The 19,555-nt window shown below is 44.4% G+C and overlaps 1 protein-coding gene across 2 annotated transcripts in view; it reads left to right on the top strand.

Annotated features, from left to right (window-relative positions):
* NEK1 (NIMA related kinase 1) overlaps positions 1–19,555 on the top strand; it is a 1,277,786-nt gene that overhangs the window by 445,589 nt on the left and 812,642 nt on the right. Inside the window, exons 18-19 of one of the 2 annotated variants that reach the window (XM_085641814.1) lie at positions 11,951–12,034; positions 12,513–12,596. In XM_085641814.1, the coding sequence (XP_085497940.1) occupies positions 11,951–12,034; positions 12,513–12,596 (168 nt within the window). The remainder of the gene's footprint in view (positions 1–11,950; positions 12,035–12,512; positions 12,597–19,555) is intronic. The other variant, XM_085641815.1, reaches the window with a different exon arrangement.

The raw sequence follows: 19,555 nt of genomic DNA, 5'->3' as shown, positions 1-19,555 counted from the left end.
GCAGTATAGGGTTTTGCTTCAGTCTGTGTATTACACTTAAAGCTTGTGCATCTGTAGGTATGAGCAAGAAAGTGATTAGCACTACCTTTATTTTAATTACTCAGTAGAAAAAGTGAACAAAGTAAAATCCTTGCTTATTTAGTGTTTTGCGTGTACTCTGCTGTGAATAGGATTTGTTTCATTTTCACTCTTCTGTTAGCATTTTTCTAACCGTGGGTGTCGCCTGCTGTAGAACTAAACCACTTGGACATGGCACTGCTGGCCTCTACATACTGCTTTGTATTTAATCAAAAGTGAGTATGAAAAGAGGGTTTCAAAGCCTACATTTTTCCTGGTCCACATGTCCAGTCACTTCATGAAGCCATTAGAGCCTAACTGTAAACATCTGTTTGGCTCCTCAGCATTCTCCCGCTCATCTTAGCATCCATGTTCTTAGCACTGCATTGCCCTCCGCTCTGCATTGCTGCCCCTTTGTTCTGCATTGCTGCCCCTTTGTTCTGCATTGCTGCCCCTTTGTTCTGCATTGCTGCCCCTTTGTTCTGCATTGCTGCCCCTTTGTTCTGCATTGCTGCCCCTTTGTTCTGCATTGCTGCCCCTTTGCTCTGCATTGCCGCCCCTCTGCTCTGCATTGCTGCCCCTTTGCTTTGCATTGCTGCCCCTTTGCTTTGCATTGCTGCCCCTTTGCTTTGCATTGCTGCCCCTTTGCTTTGCATTGCTGCCCCTTTGCTTTGCATTGCTGCCCCTTTGCTTTGCATTGCTGCCCCTTTGCTTTGCATTGCTGCCCCTTTGCTTTGCATTGCTGCCCCTTTGCTTTGCATTGCTGCCCCTTTGCTTTGCATTGCTGCCCCTTTGCTTTGCATTGCTGCCCCTTTGCTTTGCATTACTGCCCCTTTAGCTCTGCATTGCTCCCCTTTAGCGCTGCATTGCCCCCTGCCCCATAGATCTAATTTGCTCCCCTTTAGTGCTACATTCCTTCCTGTGGCTCTACATTCCTCCTGTTTGCATGCCTGTTTCCTCTTTCTGCACTCTATTCCCCACTTTGCCACCAAACATCCAGTAATCTCTACATGCCTCTTGTTTGTAAACCACCCCGTAGCACTTCAGCATTTCTCCCCCTAGCTTAGCATTATTTCACTAAACTCTGTGCATTCCTCCCCTGAAATCAGCATTTATTCCATTAAGTATAGTTCTCCTGCTATCTCTCCTGCCATTAATAATTCTGCTCACTCTCTTAAAGTTCCTTACGGGTCCAAGATGACACTAACCTTAGGATGAAGGTTGACGCCGGGTCTGGGGACTTAGTGGACAAATGCATCCACTGTAGGGTCCTATGTTTGACCTCTTGGTCACATGTTTAAATCCTGGTGGGTTCACACAGCCTTTCATCCATCTTAGGTCGATAAAAGGAGTGCCATTGAGTTGGACAACAATAAACATCTGTTATTTAGCGCCTCCAAGATAACCTTAGGTGAACGTGCGCTTTACAAATACACGTTATGTTATGTAATTCAGCTTGTAAGTTTTCAACAGCTCCCATGCAAATGCTGCTCTGTGGCAGGCTTTGTTTAGAGTAGATCAAGAAATAAACACCGGCGTTGCAATAATGTTTAGTATCAATTTGCACTGCATTCTATATTCCACGTCTAAATATGATTCATTTGAAGTTCCTTCGGTTGTTTGGAACATTTCTCCACACATTTCTACCTATGTCTGTGTGCTATATCACCCTCTTAGATCACACCTAGCTTTCATTTTGACTTTGCCAACACAGAACAACAACTTCGTAGTGAGTGAAAAATCGAATTGTGTGATATCAACTTCCTAGTCTCATCTATCAGAAAACTAAAATAAGGCCCTAAAACAATAGCCAACCCAACACAACCTTCTCATGGCCTCAGGCGTTTCAGTCAAAGAAACAAAATCCTAGATCTGATGATTTAGGGTAATCACTTGGTATAATGTCTCCATCCCATTGCAGATTAGAGGTTGGACCATCTACAAATTATTTTACTCATTCACATGCCCTTCTCCCCAATCAAGGCAAATCCTACTAAGGTCACAGTCACTAAGTGACACCGCAAACATGCATTCAAGCAAGAAGGCTCCTAAGCTATTTATTTGATCACTGAAAACATACTTCTTTAGTGATCTAAATGCATCCTTTGACAGCTCTAAAAGATCGGTTAGGAATGCTATTGATTCCACTGCACTGGTAAAAAGACCAAAGTTGCTTTAAGCAAGTTAAACCTTGCTTTTTGTATGAACTTCTCAACACAAGAAACAGACTTATATGTTTGGGAAAAGCCAAGAGGGTTTGTAAGGTTCTTAAAAGACTCTAATTCCTCAAAATCTTCAGAAAAATTTACCAGCAGAAGGTCATCTCCACCAAGGCAAATTTCCTTCAGGTTAAAATACACAGTGCAATAAGTCTCTCAAAGGAATTGTTTAAATTAGTAACTCCGATGCTACTACCGTCTCACTCCTTGTCTGATGGATACTTCTAACTGCAGGTTCCTCACCTTATAATCCTGCCTGGGTGACAGACTGGATTAGGACACTTTTTTTTCATCAATTCTCTCGTGTTAGGTGCGCTGTGCGACTCTGCATTGGCTCTGTACAACCCAGGAAATGCCAGAGCAGAGGCACATATTAGTGCCGCCCCGCGTGCTGATGTCTGTTCATTTCTTTCTGTGGCTTCCGATGCAAATCCGGAACTCCTCTACCAATTTTATCAGCCTTCTGGTGACTTCCAAATGTAATCCTGTGTGCTAGGGTAAGATGTTCCCTCATAAAACAACAGATTTTCCATGTTGTGACTGTAGGAAGCATCTCGGTCAGGGCGCTGCACCAAGTGTTACTGGTGATTGAGCTCAGGCCATAACTCAGAGTTTTGCAACAAGTACATCCTCATGCACCTGAAAGCAATCTGGGACTGAAAAGCAAAGCTACATGTTGCAGTGTTGGACCTAGAGTCCTAGGGTAGCTTGGCTCAGGTAGAAAGGCTTACTCCAGAGTTACATGTCGTGCTTGCATCACACTCACTTCACACTTCAGCGCTCCACCACTAAAAATGACGCTACACCAAATACTTAGTAAAGGTAGATAAGTTTTATCTTTCCTTATCAGGTGAAGTTAATCAATTCTTATCCAATACATTTCAGATTCAAAACATATCACTTTGTCCAAATTAGCAGTACTTTTCTACTTCAGACCGGCAAGAACTTGAGCGCGCCCCTTGGTGATTCGATCCAGCGCAGTAAACTCAATAGCGCGTTGAACAAAGTCACCAAACGAAGCGCTCCACATAACATTCACATTGCACTGGAAATCAGGTGATTACTGTAAGCGCTGTACCTAACATTCACATTGCACTGGAAATCAGGTCAACAAATTAAACACTGCACTGCATGGAGAGTTCCCAATGTGCTTCTAATTAGGTCATTATATTAAGCGCTATACTCGAAACTCACAAAGCGCTAGAAATAGGGTTGTTACCTTAAGCGCTATACTTGGCACTCACAATGCTCTAATACTTTGATGCATAATATACTCTTGTATCCGCTCACGACACATAGCGGGTCTTTACAGTATAAATCATGGATTTCCTGCAGGAGATCGGGTCTGTCAGGATGCAACTGGCACTCGTTTATCACACTCCGGAATACCCCCAAAATGCCCGGCTTACTATTAAAGTACCACGTCTTCCTCAGTAGATGCTTGGAGTGATCAGGAGCCGAGTTCTGTTTGCTGGGGGCAGTGGGGGGCTCAACATGCCCCGGGAGGGATCTCCCCGTGGGGAGGGGCGAATCCAGGGTCACTCCGGCCTTCCGCCCTCCTCCCCCAAGGGTTTCCCTAATTACGGACCTCTTGTGGGATTCTCCAGGCGGTTGAGGACTCGCTCCTCAGAGCCCCACTCATTGGCATGCTCCACTCTCTGATGGTGTTCTGGGGGGGTGGCAACACCGACGTGGAGCCGTTCCTGGGCCCCACAACGATCCCTAAGGCTAGGCGCTCACACTCCCAGTGACTGCCGGGAGGCGCGCCCGCCAGAAGCAGCGCGGCCTGCGGGGGCACGGCCTCCTCACACAATCGGCATTGGCGGGGGCGGCGCTCCACAGTCCGCCCCCTGCATGTGATCGGAGGATCATGGCTTCAAGGCCTGACGCAGCATTCTACTCAGGGGCGCGGCCTTCTCCCACAGTCGGGCCGTGGCGGGGGCGGCGCTACACAGCATGTGATCTGGGTGATGCAGGCTTCCCTTCCCCTGCGGTGGCTTCCTCTCACTCCTGGCTATGCCGCGCGATCTTATCCGGGCACTATGGGGCCCCAGTCTTCCTCACGGCCCCCCCAGGTGGCAGTAGGACGATCTTCTAACCCCTGGGCTGCGGCGGTGAGTGATTCCTGACGGGGCTCAGTACAGGGGTGGCCAAAATTAAGGGGGGTGCACTGCACTCAGGGCAATCGAATCGGTCCGCCAATTTCCTGGGACTATGGCGAAGATCACCTTCCCATTCAGTCAAGAGCTGTGATCAGTCACTAATCCTAGATTACTCCAGCGTTCCAGGCAACGACAGGGCTGTAGAGGGTGTGGCCAAGGTTGGTGTCTCCCTTCAGGGGTCCTTACTGAACAAGAGCGCATAGGGTTAACGTGACCCCAGAGTCAGTGGCCGGGGCAGGGTCAGGGTCAGGTCAAGAGGTCGAGGGTGGTATCAGCTGAGGGGAAAGAAAAAGCAGACTGTCAATTTCCTTCTCTAGCGCATCCACCTCCCCACTCAGGTGCCTTACTCCTGACTACCTCACAGCACACCTTCTTCCTCTAAAATGGCCGTCGCACCTCACCTCTATTTATAACCTGGGCCCTGACTGGCCGGAGTGGTCCAGAAGGTTCTGGAACCCCTCATGACAGTCTATGGCCCAGGTTCTGAGGTGACAGTTTAGTCCACCATTTTGTGAAGGAACTCTCTCTCTCCCTCCATTTTAGTGAAGCACCTTGCGCCTCACCCTCAGTTAGTGAAAATGGGGCACCCAGAGCCTCTACGTCAACACTAAACAGAAAAATTAGAGGGCAAAAGGGTGAAAAGAAGAATAAAAATGAGGAGGGGACAGCCAAGGGCTGGCAGGTCTAACATGCAGAATATAAGAAGTTGCGGTCTTTGCGATCGAAGTCCACTGATAAGTCCAAATCGAAGTCAAAAAGCAAACGCTGACAAGCAAAGTAGGTCACAACCCCATCCGCCACTCTGTGTCCAAAGAGAAGCCACAAGGACGTCACAATGTGAGAGGGTCTCCCTCCAGTTCACCGGTTGCAGAGACAATTCCCCAACTAAATATGTTGCACCCAAGTTTTCCAGGCCATTGAAGATGTTGCAGCAGATTGATGCCTTCAGGGAGCCCATGCTGCAGACTGTTGGTGCTGTTTTGGTTCCTGGTGTGCCTTCAGGTCCCAAGAAGAAACCAAAGGGGCCTCGAGTCTGGTTCCCAATGGCAGATCTGTCCTTGATGCCGTCTGACTCCTTGGGACCCACTCCAGGATTCCACCGACTTTGGAACAGACATTCACTCCGGCTCCAAGATCTGTGCTGCAGCCTTCTTAGTCAGCGCTGGTATCGAACCCACCATTGCAAGAAGAGGATTTGTTGCTGAATCCGATGTCCGACACCGAACTGACTTCAGTCTGATCTCAACTGATGTTGTCCTACGAGATTATAAAAACAGTTGATGGACAGAATGCAGAAGAATGTCATACATTCACCCCAGTACAGAGATCTGAGCCTAAATCCATAGTTTTTTTGCTCACCATGCCGTTCCAGTTTAAACCCAGCCATATGCAAATCAGTCTTGACCCTGTGCCTCATGGGAACAGTCCAGCCCGAACTGCCAAGCCAGGTTCTCCCTGGACTGGAAACAAGCATCCTAGGACCGGTTTCGGGGTTTCACCTCTCTTCAGCCAGGATAGCTTGATTCCAGTGGCATGGAGAGCACGGGACCCACGTCTGGGCATACCCTTAAACACTCGGGGTGACAAATGCAAAAACAACAGATGATGGACAGAATGCAGAACAATGTTCTACATTCACCCCAGTACAGAGATCCGGGCCCAAATCCATCGTTTTTTTGCTCACCATGCCGTTCCAGTTTGAACCCAGCCATATGCAAATCAGTCTTGACCCTGCGCCTCATGGGAACAGTCCAGCCCGAACTGCCAAGCCAGGTTCTCCCTGGACTGGAAACAAGCATCCTAGGACCGGTTTCGGGGTTTCACCTCTCTTCAGCCAGGATAGCCCGTAACAAATCAGTCGGCCCAAAGAATGGTGGATCCTAGCTCTTGGCATATCCTACATCTATACTCCAGTGAAATAAGAAAATAAAATAAAATAGCCCGCACTCATCAACAAATACCGAGAAGCCCTCAGCCTGCAAAGAAGTACGACTAAATATAAAAACACTGTCAGTAACGGGCTTAGGGTAACAAATTCGCACAGTAGTGAGAAAAACCAGGTACCAAAATAAGTACATCATAACTATTCAACCACAGTAACACACATAGTCTATGAGCAGCGAATTACCTTGCGGGCGTGTGAGCCATGAAGTAGCGAGTACGCTGTGACCACCTTAGAGAAACCGGAAGTGAAAGGCCGACGTCAGTATGGAATAAATACCCGTCACGTGAGAGCTAGACCGCAGCATGAATATCCGGTCAGTATAACGGAAGTGAGTCGACGAGCCAAGAAAGGAAGGCGGGATATATCTAGATGCAGTCAATAGTTGGGGCTAATAAAGCACCAAGTGGGAAAAAAGGTGCCATAGCTAAAATACTAATCGTCCCGTAGAGAAGAACGTGAATATGACGAGACCCTACATTTAAAAAAAATAAATATTCAATAGTAATAGAGCCCATTCACTAGGTGAGTGTGTCAAAAAAAAAGGAAAGAAAAAAGAAAGAAAGAAAAAAGAGGCAAGGGTATATGAGATAGTTGCCATGACAGTATCGGAAAGAGTGCCACTTAGAGATTATCACGGGGGGGGGGGGTGAAGAGAATATGGTAGAGTCACAGGAAAGGCAGGACAGCAATTAATATAAAAATAATCCTCAAATACATACGCTACTATTAATGTGACTGATGCTATAAAACGCGATTACAATTCTAAAAGACATCGTTTTTTTTGCTCACCATGCCATTCCAGTTTGGACCCAGCCATATGCAAATCAGTCTTGACCCTGCGCCCAATGGGAACAGTCCAGCTCAAACTGCAGTGGAAAGGAGTCGTAACTTTGGGCAAACAGGCCGCCCGAGACCTCAGCACCAATTTCTCTGGCAAAAAGGCGGTTTAGGGTATCTGAAGCTTACTCGTGCAACAAGCTAAAGTAATCGCAATGAGGAAAAGAGAAGATGCAGGCAGCAGCTTTTTATTGGGCTTGAAGTCTAAACGTAAGAAACATCATGACCAAATTAAGGGTCCACTGTGAGATCACAAATGGTATGGGAGAGAACATTTGTCAAACCTTTTAAAAACTTCATCACAACAGGTGATTTAAACAAGGGTGATTGGTTCCGACAATGTAGAAAGGAGACAAATAACCTTTAATGGTGCCCATTGCAAGTCCTCATTAGGCCAGACGTGGGGACCTTGCTCACTATGACCCTGGATTTAAGCTAGTCTGGCTGATGTGGGATGTTACCCTGAAACCGGTCCCAGGATGCTTGTTTCCAGTTCAGGAAGACCTGGCTTGGCAGTTCGGCTAGACTGTTCCCATGAGGCGCAGGGTCAAGACTGATTTGCATATGGCTGGGTTCAAACTGGTACGGCAAGGTGAGAAAAAAAACAATGGATTTAGGCCCAGATCTCTGTACTGGGGTGAATGTATAACATTAATCTGCATTCTGCCCATCAACTGTTGTTTTTGCATTTGTCACCCCGAGTGGTTAAGGGTATGCCCAGACGTGGGTCCCGTGCTCTCCATGCCACTGGAGTCAAGCTATCCTGGTTGATGAGGGCTGAAAGCCCGAAACCGGTCATAGGATGCTTGTTTCCTGTCCAGGGAGGACCTGGCCTGGCAGTTCGGGCTGGACTGTTCCCATTGGGCGCAGGGTCAAGACTGATTTGCATTTGGCTAGGTTCAAACTGGAATGGCATGGCGAGCAAAAAATGATGGATTTAGGTCCAGATCTCTGTACTGGGGTGAATGTATGACATTGTTCTGCATTCTGTCCATCAATTGTTATTTTTGCTCCTTTCCACATTAGGCAATCCATCACCCTGCCGGTGTTGTGTTGCCACCCCACTCCAGAACTCTCAAAAGAGGAGGAGATGCTTCATCCATAGTACCCCAAGTGGGCTTTACATTTTTATATTCATTGTACCAAAAACTACTGTGTGGATGACCTGCTTTTTTGTGGGGTTCGTCAGGGCAAAAAAAGGGAAGGATGTGCAGACAGCTTTGCAGAAGCAAATAAAATATCACTATTCACAGATTACATACTGAAATCGTATTCACTTCGGTAAACATTTTCATTAGTTCAGAACTTCAAAATCAGGGACCACTTTCACACCTATGGCCGAGACCGGTCTGTAGAAAATTACATTGAGGCATTATTCTGACTCTATTCTTCCAAACCTCCTTTGATCTATTCAGTAAATGATGGTGCAATTTATTGAGTGCCTTCTTAAAGGATAGTTTTCGCCCGTACTACCTCAAGAACTACAACACTGCCCATTATTGGAAAAGGCATTGGATGATCCCAAAAATATGAGAAATATTTGACCCTTCACAAATTTGCCATTGATTGAGTAGAGCCCTGTGGTTTCTCATACGGATTATAACATTCCTCTCTGTATGGAGAGCTAAAATCCAACTATGAGCCCTTATAAGCAGTTCTTCGCTCTGCAGGCAGTCTAGTCTCTGGTTAAAAAAATGGACCACTTCACTCCAGTACTAAGAGACCTTTATTGGCTACCCTTGGAAGCAAGGATCAGGTTCAAATCTGTCTACGTTATTTTCAGAGCTCTCCATGAAAAACAACCAGAATACCTGCACAACTCACTGAAAATTTCTAATGGTGAGAGACGTCTCCAAAGCAGACACTTTCCAACTAGAAACCAAAAATTCTTAATTTATTGCGCTGCTAACAAGTCTTGCTTAGGTGCTACCCCATCCTTTTGGAATTCACTCCTAGAAGACACCAGATACACTAAGGACTTGATTTCGTTCTGGGAAACAAAAACACTTTCAAGCATATTTATGACTTTCTTTGAAGCACATATACTTTGTATTGATTACTGTTGATTCCAAATCTTTTTCTCATTCCTTATTCAGTTAAACAGCAAAAATGCTTCTCAAAGAACGAAATGTTACATTCTCTTTCTTAGACCTGCATCCTCTCCCTCAACTTCGTCCATCTTCCTATTATATATTCTAGCATTGTCTGCTCAGCATCTCTGTTCTCACTGCCTATCATTTGCGTCTCCCTCTTCCCTGCCCCACTCATTCATCTCTATAACACTTCTCTCTAGTTTTTAGACCTCTGGCACTTTGCCGATTTTATTTCTTCATTCTTTTTGACTCCCACCTTTTCTCTGCCCTCCTCTTCCTATGATCTTTGCTTCTCCAAGTTTATACTCACATTTCTTCAATAGGATTTCATTATGGATATCTATTCCAGACTTCACACATTATTTTAGCTCTTATTATAGAACTTTGTTCAGTGTAAGAGAGATCTTGCGTATTTGTTTACCAGTAAAGCACGCTGATACAAGTTTAGTTGTGATGTGCTATATTGTTAAAAAACAACCGAAAAAACCCATTATCTGGCCCCATATTGACCTTGCTTTTGCAGTGGCTGCCACACTAAGTGTGCCTCCCTCAAAATAGTAAACAACATTCATTATATCTTGGATGCCTGTGCTGAATGCCTTCTCAATCTCCCTGATCTTTCTGCAGTATTTAATTAGTTGGATCTTGTAAGGCTCCTGGAGGTCTTTGAATCTCAAAGGGCATTGACGGTTAGATGCGAAGATGATGCTCAACCTTCTGTGTTTTAACCGTAAGTAACTGGCATGGTTAGGCAGTTTCTCCTCAAAACTCACTCCAGTGGTTTGTGGTGTGTCACAGGGCTCAATACTGACTCCTTTATCGTTTAACCTTTACATGTAGCTGCTCAAATTCTCGTAGGAAGGAACAGGTGTGGCTGTCCATCAATATGTGGATGACACAAATGTATCTAAAGATTTAATCTCTGCACACTGTGACAACTCTGAAGCATTTCCTAACTGCTACAGACCTGGACCCTTGCCAATGTATTATAACTCAGTCCAGATATAACCAAATTGATCCTGTTTCACTGCCCTCAAGACCTACGTTTCGAATCAGAATGACTAGGTATGTTGCAGTGAATCACTTTCCCGCCTTCCTTGTCCAAAAATCTCTAGGGATCTGGCTGGACTCAAACCTGACCATGTCAATACATATTGAAAAGACTTCAGCTAAAGGCAGAACAGTACTGCTGTCAGTCAAGAATATTAAACCTCTTTGTCCCTCTAATGACTCTAGCAATGAGATTCAAACATTAGTTTATCTCTAAAAATGAATGCTCCTCTTCTAGGAATTTCATCATCTCCAGCACCCATCAAAGCTGTCCTATAGTCTGCAGCAAGACGTGTCTCAGGCACCAGGAACTATGATCACATCAAATCAGTTCTCGATGATCTACACTAATCACATTTGGAAGCCAGAATAAAATTCAAGTTGTCCTGAATTCTATGACCTCTTTGCCAAACTCGTTATCTTCATGATGATCTCTGCATTGCAGGAACTACCAGGAAATTAATAGGCATGCAGGATTTAACTCTTAAAACCAAAAGGTTCGGAACTCAAAAGTCTGCTAGGAATTAATTCTCCGGAGCAATTCCAAAATTATGGAACTCTCATCCTATCAAAGTGTGACGCACTTAATCGCTATTACGTTTCTAAAAGAAACTGAAAACAAATCGGTTTAATCCACATCCGTATTTATAAATTTAAATGAGTTCCGAGACCTCTTAACTATCCACGCCTTCTCTTCGACTTAACCCCTCCATAACGATACTCTCCCATATCTTCTAATTTCCATGTCACTCTCTGAAGCGGTATCCTGTTCCAGGCTGTCAGAATATTGCTATGGTTGGTTATCAATTTGTGTTGGATACTAGCTGACTGTTCGCTGTAAAATACTGTGCTATTCTGTGCATCGTTAAGTGTGCAGCATGTTGACACCATGGTGTTACAAGCGATATACAAGAATGCTAAAATTATCTTCAGCCGACTCATGAGAGTCGCTCAGTGATGCACATTTTGCAATTATGCTCTCTCCCTCACTTTCTTATTCAACTTTTGTGTCATCAGGTGATGAAAAAAACCCTGCAGTTTCACTTTTTAGGGTTCTTCGTAAGAGGCAAAATACCTCATTGTGCCTCCTATAAAATAAAGGAAATATCTAAAAGTGTTAAATATCTGGGCATTGTTCAATATTTTATATGATAGACTTTTTCCTTTTATGCACTGGTGTTTGAGGAACCATAATATTTATTTATTTGGCTTGTTTAAATGAGGCCCAAATTTGCTTTTCAAGAACCTTCTCTGGCATATGATATGATGAACATGTCTACTTATTATACTGAAAAAACACTCATGAGACGAGTAGTTATTTTGAAACAGGCTAGTTTACTGTTGTACCATTGTAACTGCTAATAGGTTTTGTTTTTATTTAGAAAAGTGATTGATGCAACCCCTATTGTATCTTGTCTACTTGTGAGGACATTCGTTTGTCCCTGGCTGATGTATGTGGGCTGTGGTAGAATATACTAAAAGCACAAATGCCTTTTACAAATAACTCCAAGCTGTATGTAAGGATAGTATAGATGATGCATTACAGCCCCAATCAATCCTAAATTTGATACATTCAATGGTGAACAGGGTGCACTGCAAAGGCTGGCAGACATCTATGGAGGCAGGCCCAAATCTGCAGGAAGCAGCAGGTTCCGAAACAAGATGGAAGAGGTAGGCTTAGTAGGTTTGTCAAATTAATTTCACTATTATCTTTAAACAAGTTTTCACTTTTATTTATGTTTTCTTACTTGTTTGTTCTTAACAGGTTAATAACCACGTTGAATATTGTCAGTGTCGTTCTGTATAGTCTGTTCTTCGCTTCACTCTTTTCCAGGTCATTCCTATGACTACAAAAAAACCATTAGTGAAACACCCAAAATATGCCACTTTCTAATTTACTTTGCCGTGTATTAATAATGAAATGTAGAAAAATGGACAAGGTTCCTTTTTAAATCCCTTTTGTTTTTAAACATGGAATAAACTTTCCTATTTTTTCAGAACTTAACTCTGTTGTTACTATTTAAACTTAGACATTTTATCATAAGATACTTGTTGTAACATGTTATTTGGATATACTGTAGCTGTAAAACTCCGATATCGGTTTGTAAAACAGCAAGCCAATGTTCATATTCTTTTCTGTTTTGTGTAGGAATACATAGCGAGGTTGAGGAAAGTCCGGCTTCAAAACTTTAATGATCGTCAGCAGACAAAAGCGATGTTTCGTGGGGAAAAGGTAAATTAAATTAATTTTTAGAAGTATGACAGTGGGTATGACAGCTCAGTAGTTCACATGAACTCCACTCACAGTAGTAGTCAGGACGAAACCTCAGCGTTTTGTGGCACAAGTAAATCTGATACGTCCAATTTAAAAGCTATGTAATTGGAGTGCAGAGTCCAACACGAGTAGTACACAATAATAAATATTTATATTAACATAAGAGGCAGCAGGGAGCTTGTCGAATGCTCACACTTACATAACCGTATGCCTACTGTATGAAATCACAGGCTTTGCCGTCGCAAAACAGTGTTTTCAAATGTACTAAAGACACACTGTGAGTAGTAAAAGTGTTTCTGACTCGCAAACTACCGTTTGACACTGATACTGTATCACAAAGGAAAGGGCGCATACTTGGGAATTCAGCTCTCTTTTGAGAGTTGGTAGTTCATGTATCAATGGGTTGCGATAACTTTTATGATTGCCCACTATTGACCAGTTACCATAGCACAAAATATGGTGGTATCAGAGTCAAAAAGTGGTAGCTGTCCCCAGGGAATAGCTTCCACCTTCTAAGTGGTGGCTGCCAACATTTGGGAGAGCACACAGTGGCCTAGGCGTCGGGGATTCCCGTATTCTACCACCGATTCTCTTTCTGGAATGCATGCCAACTTTTATTTTTGAGGGCAGACCGTATCCCTTTGCTTGCAAAAATAATAGTAGGCATTCAGCTCTGAAAAATAAAGGTGATATTCCGGGAAAGCGAACGTAGGGAATAGGATCTTCTGTCTTTGCATGCCCCCATCCTTCCATTTGCAAGGGTTTTCTCAATTGGGCTTCTGCATCCTACATAAACGAGCCATGAGTTTTTGCAATCTCCTGTGAAATGCATTGTGTGCTTTGATTGATTAACACATCCTACAGTCCAAAATGGAGGAAATGTTTCAAAACACTAGTGTGCTAAAAACTCTAAAGTGTTTAGTAATTTCTTTATTGGTAGTCAGATTGGTAGCCATATTTCCACTTCATAAATATCAGCCCTTCATAAGAAAAAAATAAATAAGCCAAGATGTATTTTTGCTGAGTAACACCAGGTCTTCAGCGTATAATTTAGTTACAGCTAGGTATAAGAAACTAATTTTACCCAGAATATTTGTTTATTCATTACAAAGGGACTCTAGACTAATAAATGAATCAATGAATGAACATAGAGATCACCAAAATATCAAAAGAACTAACAAATAAAAAATAGGGAGGCAACAGAGAGCCAGCAACCAAGATTGCCTTGTAAATAGAGGGCTCTGGTGGCCTGAATTTTACAACACTGCAATCTTGCTGACATGTAAAAAACGAACATGCCAAATTGATAGTGCACCATTTCTTTTTACAGGCTCTATCGTGCCCCAGACAGAATTAGAGCTTGAATTTTGCTGGGTGGACAGCGCAAGCTACAGTAGACTTGTCGTCTATGATAGTGGCTGTCCGATCCTACTGGTAGTGCGGACAATACCCAGGGGGTAGGGACCTGATGTGCTGGAGGATTGAGCGGTGAGTGCAGGTGCATGTCTTCTCTCCTGTCTCCAGGCACTGGGGCCGTTGCCATTGGGGGTGAGGGCTGGTCCAGAGTCTGCCGGGTACTGCAGTCGCTGCCGGATGGACACCTCTTGCACCTGGACGGCCTGGGTTTCTTGGAGCCACCCAGAAAGGTGGAAGCCACAAGACATGAACTAGCCTGGATTGCCCAACTACTGCCTCCTGTGTGATGTGGGCGGCTCAGTGCAGGTCTGGCCTGTTGGAGCCTGGTTCACTGCCGACCCACTCTTGTAGTCCACTAAGCGTGCAGCCCTCCCTTTGCTGTTACCGGGATGGGCCAATAACGGCGCTGGCCCATTGAGGGGACAAGCAGGGTGACCATTTTCTGCTGGGTGAGAATCAGTGTCCCCCACCGTGTACTTCCTGCCTACACAGGTCTGTCCTGGGGGGACTGGGCCAGCCCAAAGTAACCAGTTAGAGGAGTAGATGGCATCTGGCTGATACTGGTTAACATGGTCCCTACTCATTTGAAAAATATCCTGTTGATACCTAGTGTTGATCTCTGCTACTGTAGGCTTATTTACTGGGTGGCTCTACTGCTTTGTTGCTCCAGAGGGCTCGTCTTGGGATTGCTGTAGTGAGTGAGACCCTGAATAGCTAACCGTGCAGACTACTTTGTGGTAGTCAATACCTCAGCTCACAGTACCTCAGAGGGAGGGCTTGTTACTCGACATCCCACAATGCAAGACCCTGCACATAAAATGTGTAAGACTGGTATGGGAGGTGGAGATTCGCCCAGAGGCCAAGAGGTGTAGGGAGGCTGTGGGTGACGCTCGGACAAATGGTAGCAAAAAGAAACATTGCCAGACCCTGGGGAAGCCCTAATCCACCAAAACTGACCGACTGGCACTGCGATATGGACTGGTGTATGCTACAGGAAAAGACTGTGTATGTAGCGAGAGGGTGTCCCCGGAAATGGGTGGGAGTATGGTCCAATTGGAACGATTTCAGGGGAAGCATCTGCGAGCCTCCGTCCACCACGCAAGCCGGCTCAGAAGATATGTAAGGACCCTAACGACCTTGTGGCTCCAGGTGCTTTAGAGTGGGGCACTATAGTTGCATCACCGGTACATAGGTGGACTTACTGTGCTCAACGTGGTGACCGTGTTAGTTAGCTGGGGGGGGGGGGTTGTTCGATTGTTAGGCTCACTTGACGATATTCTTGAAACATGTACTTGTTTTATGGCTATAAAAAAGAGGAAAATGAGAACTTCACTATCCTCCTCTAAACTGTGAGACACTTGCACTTTATAACGCCGCCGTACCCCCGGGTTGACGGCAATGGGCTGTGTACTATACGAAGCAATGCATGTGTTACATACTGCGCGGCCAGCCCGAGGGGTTGTAGGCTGGAAGCTGTGTATCGTGGAATAATGCAATAAAGGTCTTTAAAAAAAGCAAAAATGTGTAAGACTGAAAACACCATCCAAGCTCCACTTTGACGAGAGATTCTCTGTGACACACACTGATGATAGTGCCTCCGTCCCCTCAGATTCACTTGATGCCAGTATCTCAAGCGTATTGCAGGAAGTGATTTACTGCAAACTATTGATACTAAAATAAACTCTCTGGTCTCGCATCTGGAAAACGTTTAGAACCTTTCAGACCGACAGGACTCTAGAATCACCCAAACTGAGGCTAGAATATACGATATACAGTGTCACGCCGACCTAGCCCTATCTACAGTGCAACGGGAATTGAAGGCCCTTAGGGCTAGAGACTTGGAGAGAAGGTCCTGTCTAAATAATATTTGCATTTTGGGCATCCCTGAAACTGCAACCAGCAGCAACATGCAGCTAGTCATGGAGGAGCTGCTGGATAAACTGTTTGGTCACCACAATTTACCGAATGTCTTCGTAGTTGAGAGAGCCATTGGCCCCTTACACTTTTACCTAAATCTTGCCAAAATCCCAGACCTGTAATAGCACGTTTCCTCTATTACAGAGATGGAGAACTGGTACTGAAATGGAACCTAACTGCTCTCGATCTCTAATATGAGGGCTCACTGATCTCATTCTATCCTGATTTTACTCAGGGTAGGCACTCTTTTACAGAGGGAAAGAAAATTCTTCGTACTAAAGGTGTCAAGTATTCAATGCTGTTCCTGGATAAACTTCGACTGGAGCACAAAGGGAAACACACTACTTTCTGTGGCCGAGATCAGCACTTGAGTTTATTGAACATCATATGCCTGCTGCAGAGAGCCCTGACTCAGCTAGAGAGGGCAAGAGGCGTGTCACATTTCCCTTAGCTACAATGACTAATATGTCCGCTTCTCAAGGGACTCTATAGACGACATGATCAATTGCTTGATGCTGTGTGTGTTCTGGTTTACAACACTTAGTTCTAATGCTAGGCTCATATCCGGACGACAGTTATTGCTTCTTTACAGACCCATGCAGTTTAGCTTCTGTTCTCATGGAAAAATGCATTGCAGGAGTTTCTGTGCCTGTACTGTATTATTATGGCTAATAACTGTTGTGTACTACTATGTTCTCATCCACTTTGTCTGGCATAAGGTCAAATTGAAATTATTTTTAAAATATTGCCAGGCTTCCACCAAGGTCTTAGCTGTGCTCCTTGCCCCACCCATGCATGGAGGGCATGCATGCGATCTTCACAGACTGCATGTATAACAATCTTGGTTATGTTTGTGATGGGTGGGTACTTGCTGTCAATTGGGGTTGTCATGGGTGGGTGGTTGGGTACTGTTTTCCTGGTTGAGGGTTGTTTTTCTCTTTTGTTATTTTCCACAATCCGTCTGCTGGGTACTTTAGCACAAATTATGTTCTTGTCACATAGGTCAAATGTAGCCGTAAATTACCCATACCCACATGGTAAATTTCATTTCATGGAATGTGCGAGGTGTGAGTAACCCCTGCAGCGTTTGCCAGGTGCTCATCTACTTGGACAGCCATCAGGTGGACGTTGCTCCTCTACTGCTCACCGATGGGCTTCCCCCCTCCTTTTGCAACTTGCAGTAGCTCGAATAAGTATTTCTCCCCCTACTCCATTTATGCCCATTGTGTGGTCATTCTTATCAGGAGGTACGTTGGTTTCACGTTGATGTATCTCTTTGAAGACACAGTGGGAAAAAGTGGTGGTGGTAGCTTGTAGACTACAGGGGTGTTGGCTTCTCTTTTTTTTTAAATTATTTTTATTTTTTTCACCATCAGTTTTCCATTCGTCATTGCAAAAAAAACATACAATATTATACAGGATTATTTATTTATTTATTTTACACCCAAAAAAAATCAAAGGGAAAAGGGAAGAAAAAAGAAGAATAAGACAGAAAAGCTATATCTTCAGCAAGGCAACCAGAGAATAAATAATTCAATACATTTATTACGTTCCAGATACATTCCAGATACCTGACCCCCTAATCAATAAAACATATGCAGTTTTTACACAGTTCACAGCCAAAAGTTATAGTCCAGAATTATGGCTGGGGTCGCTCCAACCTAGCCTTCCAATTGGTGACTTGGGCCCAAATAAGATTCCCCAATTTCATAGCCTTCCACCCTTTCTTCTCGTAAAGGCCCTTTTCCAAACTATAAATGGCTAAAAGCCGTGATACCCATTGTTGGAAGGTAGGAGGATTAGGATCCTTCCAAACGGCTGCAACACAAATCCTAACAACAGCCATGGCTAGAAATAAAAACTCATGGTGTGCTATTTGAGCACCAGCCCTGCCCACACCTAAAACCACCAATTTGGTAGTTAATCTAATTTGAATCCTCAAGGTTTGTCCCATAAATTGCTCAATTGCCCTTTTCAAAGGATCCAACATAGGGCAAGAGGCAAACATATGTACCGTATCAGCCTCCGTGCTGCAACAACGCGGACAACAAATACCCATTGTCCCTCCCCACTGGGCTATTCTTGCGGGGGTGTAATAGAGTTTTAAAGTGTTGAACTTGTAGATTAGCTACCTTCAATACCGTGCATCCTAACTTAAGTGAGGCTATAAATTCGCTCCCTTCAATGCCAAGCTTCCCCCGCCATTTCTCAGGGTATTGGCTTCTCATTGATAAATTATATGGGCCGAATGTGGATTGCCTCAAGTTTTTTGGTGATATTCTCTGCCTCTGCTCTAAGTAGAGGGACTGGCCTACAGTCAAGGGGGGGGTGTGACTTCAACATGACCTTTCCCACATTGCTAAGTAGGACCTTTATGAAACCTCATCCCACACCACGTGCTAGCACTGCCTTTGCTATATAGATAGATGCAGCTGTGAAACAGGTTTGACGCAGGGCGTATTCTACACCCAAATTAAACTGGATATTATTTTCACTACCAGGTGCAAGGTGTATACTCTTGGCTGGATATGTGGCTGATCTCCCAGTCTCTGATGCCCATGGTTAGAGGCACAACTGAGATCCTCCACCATATTTTCTTCGATCACTCCCTGGTACCACTAGTATTCGAGAGACCCACCCCTCATCCTTGTTTCTATAGAGGTGTCTGAATAGCCCTGAACTACAAGATTCTATGTTTCGGATAGAGGTTAGGGAGGCCATCAATGACTATTTTAGGCTCAATGCAAACACATTTAAGGATGTCACGATTCTCTATAAGGCCTTTAAGGTTACATTAGGGGAATGTGCATATATAAAAGTGTAGGCGTTCTCAATTCCATTTGCCACCGGCTGGCTTGACTTGAGTCTGAGCTGCACCCACTAGAAGATGAATATGCAACTTCCAAGAACAGGGCAATGTTGGCTCAACTGCACGAGACCCTGTCTGAATTTAGGGAGCAGGCAGAGGTTGAGGTTCCCTACATGGGTTGGATGGCCCGCACATGTCAATTTGGTGAGGGAGACTGCTTGACTGGCTTACCAGAGGTGATCTGCCTTCTGTGGAGATCACTGGCATCCGCAAGGATGACAGACCTTACGACCAACCCAGTTGAGATTCTGGTGGTTCTCTGAGCATACTATGAGACTGTAGAGTGTAGATACCCCCACAGTGAAATATATTGCTGCAGATATTTTCTCTCTTGATTGTATTGCACTTGCTTGCCTATAGGGCTGGGCCAGAGAACTGTGAAATTCCCCGGTAATACTAAAGGATATTAAAAAAAGACATCATTAGTTTCCCTAGTAACAAAGTGCTGGGAGGAAGTGGCTTCCTGGTGGATTTTTATAAAGCATGCATCAATATTCTTGCACCAAGGCTGCTGAATGTATAATACAGCTATTCTATATACCTCTTGTTTTAACATCCAGCTATTCTATATAACTCTCTTTTTTAATACAGAATTTTAGCAAAGATTTGTCACAATGCCTCCACTCCAACCTCTCATGCAATTGTTGATTTTGCCAGAGTAATCTGGTTTTATCCCCCTAAGCTTTCTAATGGCAATCCTTCATAGGGTTGATCC

This window comes from Triturus cristatus, chromosome 2_2, assembly GCF_964204655.1.
Source record: "Triturus cristatus chromosome 2_2, aTriCri1.1, whole genome shotgun sequence".
NCBI classification, from domain to species: Eukaryota; Metazoa; Chordata; class Amphibia; order Caudata; family Salamandridae; genus Triturus; species Triturus cristatus.
This window is presented reverse-complemented; position numbering and strand designations above follow the sequence as displayed.